Here is an 11,302-nt window from a genome sequence, read left to right as displayed (position 1 = left end):
CTTATATACCTTCAGTGGTGTTCCATGATGACCCTCGTTGTTGTTCTCAAAGCTGAGAGAAGGTCCTTGAATGTGACGAGTCAACCGCCGGCATTCTCTACCAAACCATTTATGAGAACTGGTTTCCGTAATTTACCATCAAATAAGAGGACGAGTCTGCCTAGTAAAGTCTCTCAACTCCTTGTAATCGAGAATAAAGCTCCATCTAAGCTGGCCCAATAACCCTCTTGGGCGATGATGCTTTCCGTTCTGAGAAAGAGAGCATTTAAAACATGGACCCCATTGTTCCCCGACCTACTGCTCAACCGTCTCCGTTGGTTCATTTTGGAAGTATAGCTGCAAAGAAAAGCGAGAACTCATCGTACCCATTCCAGTCCTCGTCCACGACGCGAGACGCAACACTTAAATGAACAGGGCAGTCGATATGATGCATCCATGGCTTTGATATTACCTTGGGAGTCATCGACGTCTGGACCATTGCCTGCTCAACTGGGGTCCAAGACATGTTGGATGTCCATTCCAGACCTGAGCCGGCGCTACGTATGAGATCCCAACCTAACCTGGACGTGGACCTAGGGCGAAGCCAGAGTTCAGGAAGGATAACCTCGAGCGCAATCTGCGCTACACAGGGCACTGACCTATCGAAGGAGGTTCTGGAGCACCCAGTATTGCAATAATGACCACGGATGACATCTTGTCTTGGAAAGATCTCCGCCGGTCCAAAGTATCTTAAGAGAGATGGTCCCAAGTTAGATGGGCGATGCTTCACGATTCGAAGTTGGCGCGTACTTTCAACAAGAGACCGTCGAAAGATCTTGAGCAGCTTCTCAATCAACAGAATGTCGACATCCAGATGGTGGATCTTCTGCAGCTTCTCATGAATAGGAACGGGTATAGCCCTCTGGGCAAGGCGCCAAAGTGTCGCGCGGCGGTGGAGTTGAAGAACAGGTAGAGAACTTGGTGAGGCCGATATCAGGTTGTTGAGGCATTTTGGGCAGTCGATGGTGTCCAAGATTGCCTGATGGACTTTGTCAGGGAGGCCCTCGAAGGTTGGCATGGTGAATATGCTTGTCGTCATTGCAAGGCTGTTGCAGAGAGTTCAAGGTGGTGCTGGGAAGCGTGAAGAAGTTTTCATTTTTTAGATTGGGTTCTTTATAATTTGCCTACCACGGTAAGTTTTTCACACTTCGAGATTAGGTCGTGGGGAGACGGCCATCGTTCAGTTAACTTTGAACAAAGCTGCGTAGAATGTGATACATGGCGGGCTGAGTGTTAGTGAGTTGAGGCCTTCAAAGTTAGTTGAGAGGCTTTGGGCGAAGAGGGGTGTGGTTGAAAGTGGGGTCTGAGCTTTACATGGGGTCTCAGCGCCGCGAGGTGGTCCAAGCTCCTTCGCGTCGGCAGCCATTGGAGCGCGGCGAAATTTATCCCAGAGCTTAACATCGCAGTTCAGCAAAACACAAACAAACAACCCAACTACGGTCCACGACGAAAGGATCGATCAGTCTCCGAATCTCACCAAGCTAGGCATACCCATTCAAGATTCTATCTAAAATCACAACCCGTCATCGACTCCCGACCTCCCGTTTCCACTCTCGTCGCTTGACGACATGCAATCAACTCCCAGAACTCGGCGCACGCCGCAGAACACCCAATACACGTGTGACTCCCCATCTTGCTAGCTCACACCATGTTTCTTTTGATCTACATGTTAACTACTGGCACTCAGATATACACTAGGTCGCAGAATACACCATGTCAAGACATACCCAGTCCAGTCACCTCAGGGAGCCACAATCCTGCTCTACGGCCACGAGAATGGCGTCACCGTCGTTTGGCGCGGCGGTCGAAGGCTCAAACCCCAGACCGAGAACAAATCAAAAGAGAAGAGTAACGGTTCTACCTCCAATGCCATCATGATTACCGATTCCGACGAAGAAGATGTTCCCCCTCCTTTTGTCGACAAGCCCGAGTTCGAAGACAGCCCGACCTCGACGGCGACCCCCCCCCTCGCCGAAATCATACAGACATTGGATCTCGCCTTTGGCACCGCAGTCCTCAAAATTGCTGTTCTGCCAATGCCAAACACCACGTCCGCCGAGGCAGCCTGGAATGGTGCCGACATTCTCAAACAAAAGATCATCTTCGCTGTGACTTGCGCCACGAGCGAGGTCTACCTGATTACTTTGCCTCTGACGCCACCATCCAACGAGAGCAAGGCGCGACCTGAGCTACGGGAAAGCCTGCTGGCAGCGAATGCAGGAAAGGGCGTGTGGGGAGAGACATTGACGCTGTTGGGGGGCCAGAGCCGGCCATGTGAAGGAGTCGCCATGACATTGGCCAAGTCCACGGCTGCATCGAGAAGCAGATCGGTAGAGCCCACGACAACACAGTCACAGACAAGACAATCTTCTCGCGTTATCGTCGCAGCCCACTCCCGAGAAGCAAGTGGCACTCTTCGCTTCTGGAACGTGCCCCTGGATGCCAAGCCTGGTGTCATCAGTCGGCTGGAGCCGTTCCAAACAGAATACCTCCCATCACCACTTTCCAGCATCTCTTTTAATCCTACCCAGCTTACCCAGCTGTTGACCGTCTCCTCGACACATGCCGTGCGTCTCTACGACTATTCGACACCGGCGCTTCCACTCGAGGATGCCTCTGAAGGTCCCTTCCCGATCCAGGGCTCGTGGCTGCTCTCGCTCTATCCCCCCTTCACCCGCAGCGCAACCATGTCGACTTCCCGGAAACCAATCGTAGCTGCCGAGTGGATCGCTCACGGACGCGCTGTTTTGACCTTGCTTGCAGATGGGCAATGGGGCATCTGGGATATTGAGGACGCGAGCCCAACGGCCACCAGTGCTGGTTCGGGTGGTCTGTTCAGCAAAGCCAGCGCCGGCCTTCGCGGTTCTGCCATCACCAACTTTAGCGTGACAGGCCACCTGGAGGGCACCAGCCCCTTGAAAAACCCCGCCACCCAAAAGTCACCAGCCGCTACTGGGTCATCTCGCGAGTTTGTTCCCATGACGCCTCACACACGACGTGAAGCTCTTGCGTCCGCCAATGGAGGCCCCGAGAAGCTCGTTTGTGTACGGGGAGGCATCACCGTCACTCACTTGTCACCCGCCAAGGGAACAGCAACAGGCGATGAAACGGCGCTTCTCTGGCTTGGAGGCTCTGACCCACTTGTCTCGGTTGTTCCAAACGTTGCCAAATTCTGGGACTCGCAGCTGCGAAAAGCTGCTGGTGGCGGCAACCTCTGGAGTGGCACCCAGCTCACACGCATGGCCCGTCTGACGGATCTTGGTGCTGGTCTCCTCGGAGAGCGCTGCACAGGAGCCGCTGCCATCCCCAAGCCTGTCACTGCCAACAACTCTTCCGCGTCCGAAAACGGCACCCCCCCGGTCGAGGCTAGTCTCCCGGTTGAGGTGCTCATTCAAGGCGAGAGCCGCGTAGTGTTTGTTCACGAAAGCGAGGATGCTCCCTCTTTCACCAGCCGTCTTCTAGGAGCTCGTAAGAAGGTTGGCGGCCGCACAGATCTCGAGCCAGCCAAGGCCATTCTCGCCTATCCCAGGCCTGAGAAACCCAACAGCGTCGCTTTCAACCTCAGCATAGCCCACCGACCAGCATCTGAAAATGCGGCCTTGCTCCGGTCTGTCCGTCGACCCGCAGCAGCCGGTGGGCTATTTTCCCAGGATCAACCAAGAGGGGGCGATAGCTTGTTCCCGTCGGTTGAAGCCCCGGCTGTTCCTTCTCAGGGTGCGAGCCAGACGATTGGGCTCCGGTTTATTAACGATCTGAACTTTGCAGCTGATCAGCCTGATGACGAGCAAGAGGCGATCAACAGGAACATTGAGGAGGAGATGATGGACATTATGGAGATTGACAGGGAGCTGGAGCAGATGGAGGATGAGAGGGAGCGGTCGACGAAGAGGGTCTTTTTCGAGGAGGGTTAGAAGCCTTTTTCGATGAGGAGGATGGGGGCGAAGGAGTGGTATTTTTTTTGTCTCTGTTCACAATGGTTTGATCTAACAAGTGTGTGTAGGGCCCAATGCGCGGAAGAATCAGACAACGAGTCCCCCTTGTTTCTGCTGTCAGCGAAGCGATCTGCGAAGCAGTCTCTCGAGGAGGGAGTGAGACGGGGCGAACCCCGGCGTCGGGTGTCGTTTGCCCAGGGAACCAAATATTGATAACGGACCTTTGAAACGATTTTATTGTACTGAGAGAGAGGGAAGAAGAAGAATGTAGGATACCCAATCAGCGAGGCAGCATCGATTTTGATCATCAAGACAGAATGAAATGTTTGCCCTCTTTTTTTTTTTTATTGTTCCTTTTTCTCTCTCTTTGTGTTTCTCCTCCCCTGTTTCTATTCTCAGTTACCACCCCTACCCAAATTCCGCACGGCTTGGTGGAGCACAAGGCGAGACCCATCCTTGATCCAGCTCTGTATTCCGAGCGGTAGAGCAACTGTTGGCCGAGAAGCTAAAGACGGATTTGCCTGGCCTACTAGATCCTTCCCACACGATGGCGAGGGGCAGTAAGGTTCGGGTCTTGAGGTTTTTTGGTCCGCTGGCATCTATTACGATGCATTCGTTCAGAGTGTTTTGCCTTGGTTGGGCATGATGATGATCTGGGCTTTTGCCTGGGTTGTTGTCTGCTCTACCTGACTAAGGGGTTTAAGATGCTGGTACATTTACTTGCTTTGCGTCGATGTTGCCGTTCTTGATATGTGCCTGAAGTGACACGGCTGGTGCCGTGAGGAGTTATCACGATATGTTTGACCGAAGTGAAGAATGAACCCACTTTCCATTTGATGCATGCCCTTGCTCGGAACTTTTAAAAGAAAAAAACTCGTTACTCATCATACACATCCGCCCCCATCTTGCCTTCTCAACCGGGTATCACCAATTCTTCATTACAACTCACCCGCAGCCCCCCTAGCCTTCCCCTCAGCCTCATAAGCCGCCCCCTTGGCCTTGCCCGCAACCTCGCTCGCCTTGCCCTGCGCCTGTCCGCCCAACTCCTGCGCCTTTCCCTGCGCCTGACCCCCCATCTTCTGAGCCTTGCCCGCCAGCTCATTAGCCTTGCCCTGGGCTTGACCGCTCACATTCTTGGCCATACCGGCGGCTTGCCCCTTGAGATCGGCAGCAGCGCCGGTGTTCTTTTGGCCGGTGACGTCTTCGGCTACTTCCTTTACTTTGGAGGCGACGGTTGCTAGGGTAGGAAAACCACATGTCAGTTGGGAACGGGGGAGGAAAAATGGGTGGGAGACGTACACCCAATATCAATGGCATCAACCAACTTATCGCTCACGGTCCTGTCCACCGTCTTGAGCGTATCCTTCGTCGTATCAGCAACCGTCTTTTGCAGCGTAACGCTGCTCGAAAAAGCGGCTCTGGGCGCGGTAGTGGTGACAGTTGTGGAGCGGATGGCCTGGGTGGAGAGGGTGGCCAGGCGACGGGTTGTGGCTTCGGTGAGGAAAGACATTTTGACTTTTGTTTAGGTGTTTGTAGTAGTTGCGATAGTTTTCGGCCGAGTAAATTGACAGAAATGGAGGTTTGTCTGTGTGTTTGCAGTACTGAATGAAAAAGAAATAGGATGAACACATGTCTGTGTGATGGTGGTGGTTGTTATAAAGGCAGGCGTTGGAAGCAGGTGATGATGTCATACTTTCGTTGGTGGTCCACGGAAGAGCTCCCAGATGACGTTTTGGTGGGGGAGCTTGGGAGAAGTTTCAGCCCCGATCTGCCGTGTCACTCTTGCCGTTTGGCTGCAGGCTAGAGATAAAGAGAAATTCTAATGGCATGTGCTTGTGTTGGGCTGGGGGAGGCTGCGATTAGACAATGGGGCTTGAGGCCATTTCAAGGGTCTAGATCTCTAATGTTACATATATTGGAAGACTGTGGTCGAGGAAAAGAAACAAACAATTGCAGCTTTAGTATCCAAGATAGATTTTGAGACACCCAGTCAACCGATGACGGTCGATCGTGGAGAAAATAGCTAGTCACGCCACAGCCGGACGAGGCCGTTCCAAAAGTCAAACCCAATCAACACAACATCACAGGCTGTTCCGGCCAGACCACATGTCGGCCTTGTAATGACGGTTTTATCCCATCCTCAACCTCTACTTCCTTTGCCGGCCAAAATTATATACTCATCAGCTAGTACATTTACCTCCCCTTAAACACAGGCTTCCTCTTCTCCCCAAACGCCCTCAACGCCTCATACTTATCCTCAGTATTCACCACCCTCAAATACATATCATTCTCCACCGCCTCCATCGGCTCCCCAACCGCCTTCAACCCCGCCCTGATCGCAATCGGCCCTCCCTCGCTAATCTCCGTCGCCAACCTCACCGCCTCACTCAACGCAGTCCTCCTCGCCAAGTCCAGCACCTTCCCATCCCTCTCCTTCTCCTGCAAACCCTCCCACTCCTTTTCGGGCTGCACCTCGACCAACCTATCCGCCAGCCCAAGGAAATACGCCTCCGGAGCGGAAACCCTCCTCCCAGTAAGGATTAAATCCCTCGCCCTGTTGATACCGATCAGAGCAGGAAGACGGTAAGTCCCTCCAGCACCAGGAATAATCCCCAACCTCGTCTCAGGCAACCCAACCACAGCATTCGACGTCATGACCCTGAAGTGCGTCGACAAAGCCAACTCCAACCCTCCCCCAAGCGCCAGCGACGAGATGGCCGAAATAGTAGGAATAGGCAGATTCGACAGCGAAGTCAGGGTACTCCTGAGATTCAACAAAAAAGCGGCAGTCCTATTTCCATATTAGCCCCCCCTCCCATCCCCTCCCTCATATCGCAATACTTACTCCTCCTGCGTAAACCCCCTCCTCTCCTTTAGATCCGCCCCCGCGCAAAAACTAGCATCAACCGCACTGGCAATCACCAACGCCCGCGTGGGACCTTTCTCGTCCTCCCCCGCCACGCCCCCGAATCTCTTTTTCCATTGAGGGGTTGGGAGTTCCTCGCCGGTCGCGGGGTCATATTGCTCGTGGACGTCCTCGATCTCGGAGCGGAGGGAGTCGAGCAGGGCGCGGGAGATGGCGTTGCGGGCGGAGGGGCGGTTGAGCTCGAGGATGCGGATGTGGCCGGTCGAGGGGGCCGGGATGTCGGTTATTCTGAGGAGGGGGCCGGGCGCTTCTGTGGAGTAGAAGGCTCTTTGGGCCAGCCGGGGGAGGAGGCGGAGGGGGGTGAGACCGGGGGCCATTGTTGTGGTTGTGATGATGGTTTGGGCTTGGCCGGTGGTGATGGTGGTGAGAAGGTGAAAGTTTCTAGCGGGTGAGATGGGGAGCTATGGCCGCGGGAATGACGTCGAGTTTTGGGCGGGCGGGTAGCGTCGGCAGTGGTATTGGCACAACCGAAAAGAGGATGCAGCGAATATTTGAAGAGAGCAGAACCTCAATACTGGCGAATACTGTATCGTCTCAATGTTGGAATTATTGCTTTGTGAAGACTTCGGGCATGTCGAATAGCTCATCACTGGCTGGTGTATAAACAGTGGTGAAGTTGCCGATGCCAGTGGAGTGCGCTTCCATTGCTCCTTCTCTGGCTCGGTAAACAGCTACTCATCCTCCGTTGCGTCAACCACCTCGAAACGGACATCAAAACGGTTCGAATCTTTGACTGCTTTCTCGCGTATATTTGTTGGAACAACCAAGATGTTTACCAGTTGACTCAGTTCAAAAGCTCTCGGTATCCAGCCCCTCAACCACATGCCAGTCAATCGGCATGAAATTTTCTCAGCCTCCCACGTCTTTCCCCCTCCCGCTCGTCCCAACCCCTGAAAACAACCCCGTTTCACAAACACCCAAAAAGCAAAAGATCACCACAATTCCCCCCGCCCGCCCGCTCTCTCTCACAACCCGTCTCGTTTCGAAACAACATACACACATCCGAGCTGCCTCTTTTTTGTCTTGGTGCCTTTTTCCTGGAAAAACAGAACGATCCTCAAACATCCGGTTACATAGCAGCACATTATCCTCCCTCCCTCCATCCCATCCCAAACAAGTTCAATGATGGTCGGTCGGTCCCCTATTTTGCTCTCAATCCCCTTTTCTGATTCGCCCAGGGATGACCTGGCAAATAACGTGAACACTGCATATCACGGGATTTTAGACCTCAACTTCACCTCTCTGTTGCTTAAGGGTATCATCTCTGCAGTCGGGTTTTTTTTTCTTGTAGATTGCGTAAACAGATATTTTGCGTTTTGGATAGATATAATTCTGTCATTCTTGTCAAAAAAACTGCAAGTAGTCAGAAATTAACCATGGTTAAGCCAAGTAAAAAAGGAGAGTAGGTTGAGAGGCCAATGTCTCAACCTCACTCATCGTACCTTAAGCTAATGATGTTTTGAGCTTGATATAAAATTAAACACGCCAAAGTGAGTGGGCATACGAGCATATAGAATGGAACTGTCAAAAGCATCAACAAAAGCACGCAAACACAAACCACCACCCAAACTCAATCATCAAAAGCAGAAATCATGCAGAACGATGACTCTTCCCCCTTCTCCGACCCAACCAACAAACACCAAAGCAAAAAGCCAGAGTAATAGTCAGGTATAGATAGACAAGGTAAATAGGATAGGATACGTAGGTGTAAGTACGTCATCGGAGATGATAGATATGTAAATATTTCCTTTATATTTCTCTCTTTCCCCCTACTCCTTCCCTCTTCCTCCCCAAACAAAGGTAGGGTCTTCTTTCAATATCCCATCCCAATTCCCATAACACACCAAAAAAAAAAAATTGACAGCTAGTAAAATAAAAAAAAATGACCGACCGGAGCTTTATCAACTCCCCCTCCCAATTTTTGTTTCTTTCTTCCCACCCCTCCTGTCTGAGAGACAGAGAGAGATAGAGAGAGAGAAACAAGGCCGGGGTCCACCGGATTTTTGTGTAGCAGGAGAGCTGGACGTAAAAGAAAACAAAAAAGTAGCAGAAAAAGGAGAGGATAGACCAAGCATTCATGCAATGGTGTTGAGCAAAGATAGGAGCGACCGAGATACCCCAACTGCGGGATTCGGTCACTTTTGCTCAAACCTTACAACGCAAAAATATTCCTTCAAGTCGGATAACGCCCGCTCATGCTGTTTGCTCGCTCGCTCGCTCGCGTGATATTCGATGTGGGTTCCGAAATGGTAAACAAGATTGCGGCAGATATCCCCTCCTGATACGCCGATATTATGCAGATGTTCAAAGGTTAAAATACAGGCGAGTTCGTTTGTCGTCATCACTTTGGTCGATAGCCGGAAAATTGATCATGCATTGGTGACCTGTTGAGTTGTTAGTGAGCGGTACCATCTTGGGCCTTGAGCAGAGTCAAAACCTACGCGAAGGATCTTCCTGGAGTAATCTTCGTTGTCGGCGATACTGCCGTCACTCATCCTCCTCTGGGCCATGACTGGGTCCATGCGGGAGTCGGCGCCGGAAATGCCACTGCCGCGGCTGCTTCCGGGGGGTTGGCCAATAAAGGCGCTCACGGCAGCGTTGCGACGATGCTCCTCTTCAATCTCCTTGTTCCTCTTGCGGCGGAGGTAGAGGTACGCGCCCGTGGCAAGACCCACGGCGGCGATCACACCAACCACCACACCGGCAACGATGCCGGCCACGTTCTTGCCGCCCTTCTTCTCCTCCTCTTCGACTGGTGCTTGTGTTTGCGTGACGACGCTTGGAGGCAGCGTGACCACCTGGGTTGGCGCGGCTGTTGTCGAAGTTGTGCTTGTCTTATGTTTCTCTCCCGTCGGTCCGCTATCTTCGGCAAAATCCACATCTAATGTCAGTCCTGTGTTGTACACCGAGAAATAATTCTTTCCGCCGCCTGCACATCATCGTGTTAGCATGTTGTCGTCTTTCCCACAGCACATCGGAGCCGGCAAACTTACAGGCCTCTTCGCCAAAGCCAGTGCAGCCAACGTCGCATTTCTTGTTGTCAACCAAATCATCCTCGGGCGGGTACTTGTAACCACACCAGCACTGGTTGCCGCCCGTGGTGGCAGCGGCCGTGAATCCTTTTGGAACGCAAGTTTTCAAAGCACACTCTCCGATTGAGTTGTACTGAATGACTGTAACAAACGTCATGTTATTGCCAGCTGATTTGAAGCATCCTTGGTTTGTCTGCGCGTTCAGTCTGGCGTCTTCGATCGGCTTTTGTACTGCAACAGGAATTTTGGGGGTGGTCTGGCGGGCCGCCATCTGCTTTTCTGGAAAGGCCTCGGCGACAGCGAGCAGCGCCGCGGCGAAGATGGCTATCGACTTCATCTTGGGTTGTGGGAAGGTGACGAGGTCAAAGATGGAGGTGTCGCGGCGACGGTTCGCGGTGTCCAAGGTGCCCGAATGGTCCTACCCTAGGTACTCTGCACTGTCAATTGCTTCGGCGGCTGCTATCTTGCTCAGGTGACTGGGTAGGTCCACTTCAACGATGGCGGCGTGGGCCAGTTCGCTTCTTCTTCTTATTCTCTTTCTCTTTTTTGTTGCGTGTGTTGGGTATCGGCCACAGGTTCACAGAACCTTTTCAAAACGGGCGCTGGGATGCCAAAGAGCGATGAAAAATGGACAGAAAGGTGAAGCGAAGTGGTGTTGTAAACGAGTGGTCGCGATCGGGTGGGATCGGGCAAAGATGGTTCGGTGGTTGCGTTGGAGGTTCTCGTCTCCCTGTTTCGGTGGACGGACTACTGGTAAGCGCGCATCGCCTTCGTCTCGGACTGGGTGTAGGCGTGTTGTCGTCGTCGTCGATGCTGTTGTCGATGTTCGATGTATGGTTTGATGAAGAATCGAAGATCGAGGAGAAGGTAGGTACACTACACACAAATGGGTTGAAAATGAGCGACTTTGGTTATTACGAGATAAGGAGTGACAGTGGTTTTGTTGCAGATGGAGAAACTGGGCGACTGGGCGAGGGAGGGAGAGAGCCAGGGGGAAGGATGCAAGCGAAAACGAAATTGCACTGGGACCTCGGGATGCTGGGGGCTCGTCGCTGTGCTTCTGTGCTGCCCTGCAGGGGCACCCTCCTCGCCAGTCGTCGCTTCCCCCAGGTGTCGTCCCAACCGAGCCTAGCGCGACGGGGCACCCGCACGGCCCAGTGGGCCAATGGAAGCGCGTTGGCAGAGGAGAACAAATTTCAGGGGCCCGGCTCTCTTCCGCCGATCACTGTAAGGTCGCGGCCCTGATGTGCCGTTAGCAGAATCGCATCCCATGTTACTGCTGCCGTCTGACTCCTAAGCCTTTGCTCTATCAGCATCTGTCATCTGAGCATCGTCCCAACTCCCACGATACCAACCCTGGCAAATTATGCACA

At 52.8% G+C, this 11,302-nt stretch overlaps 4 protein-coding genes across 4 annotated transcripts; 1 reads left to right on the top strand and 3 right to left on the bottom strand.

Annotated features, from left to right (window-relative positions):
- Positions 1–1,438: 1,438 nt before the first annotated feature.
- NUP37 (Nucleoporin Nup37) lies at positions 1,439–4,302 on the top strand. Its single transcript, XM_062913755.1, has 3 exons — positions 1,439–1,657; positions 1,727–3,988; positions 4,040–4,302. The coding sequence occupies exons 1-2, from the start codon at positions 1,608–1,610 to the stop codon at positions 3,948–3,950; spliced, it is 2,274 nt and encodes a 757-aa protein (XP_062764536.1). The 5' UTR covers positions 1,439–1,607; the 3' UTR covers positions 3,951–3,988; positions 4,040–4,302.
- A 312-nt stretch (positions 4,303–4,614) lies between these two features.
- On the bottom strand, positions 4,615–5,481 carry QC763_511930 (uncharacterized protein; the record flags this gene model as incomplete). Its single annotated transcript, XM_062913754.1, has 2 exons — positions 4,615–5,208; positions 5,271–5,481. 2 exons carry the CDS (start codon positions 5,479–5,481, stop codon positions 4,910–4,912), a joined length of 510 nt encoding a protein of 169 aa, XP_062764535.1. The 3' UTR covers positions 4,615–4,909.
- Positions 5,482–6,164: 683 nt separating this feature from the next.
- On the bottom strand, positions 6,165–7,214 carry QC763_511920 (uncharacterized protein; the record flags this gene model as incomplete). Its single annotated transcript, XM_062913753.1, has 2 exons — positions 6,165–6,762; positions 6,817–7,214. The coding sequence occupies 2 exons, from the start codon at positions 7,212–7,214 to the stop codon at positions 6,165–6,167; spliced, it is 996 nt and encodes a 331-aa protein (XP_062764534.1).
- Positions 7,215–9,266: 2,052 nt separating this feature from the next.
- Positions 9,267–10,266, bottom strand: wsc1 (Protein SLG1; the record flags this gene model as incomplete). Its single annotated transcript, XM_062913752.1, has 3 exons — positions 9,267–9,281; positions 9,339–9,826; positions 9,891–10,266. The coding sequence occupies 3 exons, from the start codon at positions 10,264–10,266 to the stop codon at positions 9,267–9,269; spliced, it is 879 nt and encodes a 292-aa protein (XP_062764533.1).
- Positions 10,267–11,302: the final 1,036 nt, after the last annotated feature.

This window comes from Podospora pseudopauciseta, assembly GCF_035222475.1.
Source record: "Podospora pseudopauciseta strain CBS 411.78 chromosome 5 map unlocalized CBS411.78m_5.2, whole genome shotgun sequence".
In the NCBI taxonomy this organism is placed as follows: Eukaryota; Fungi; Ascomycota; class Sordariomycetes; order Sordariales; family Podosporaceae; genus Podospora; species Podospora pseudopauciseta.
Note: the sequence above shows the minus strand (reverse complement) of the source record. Positions and strands in the feature narration are given on the sequence as shown.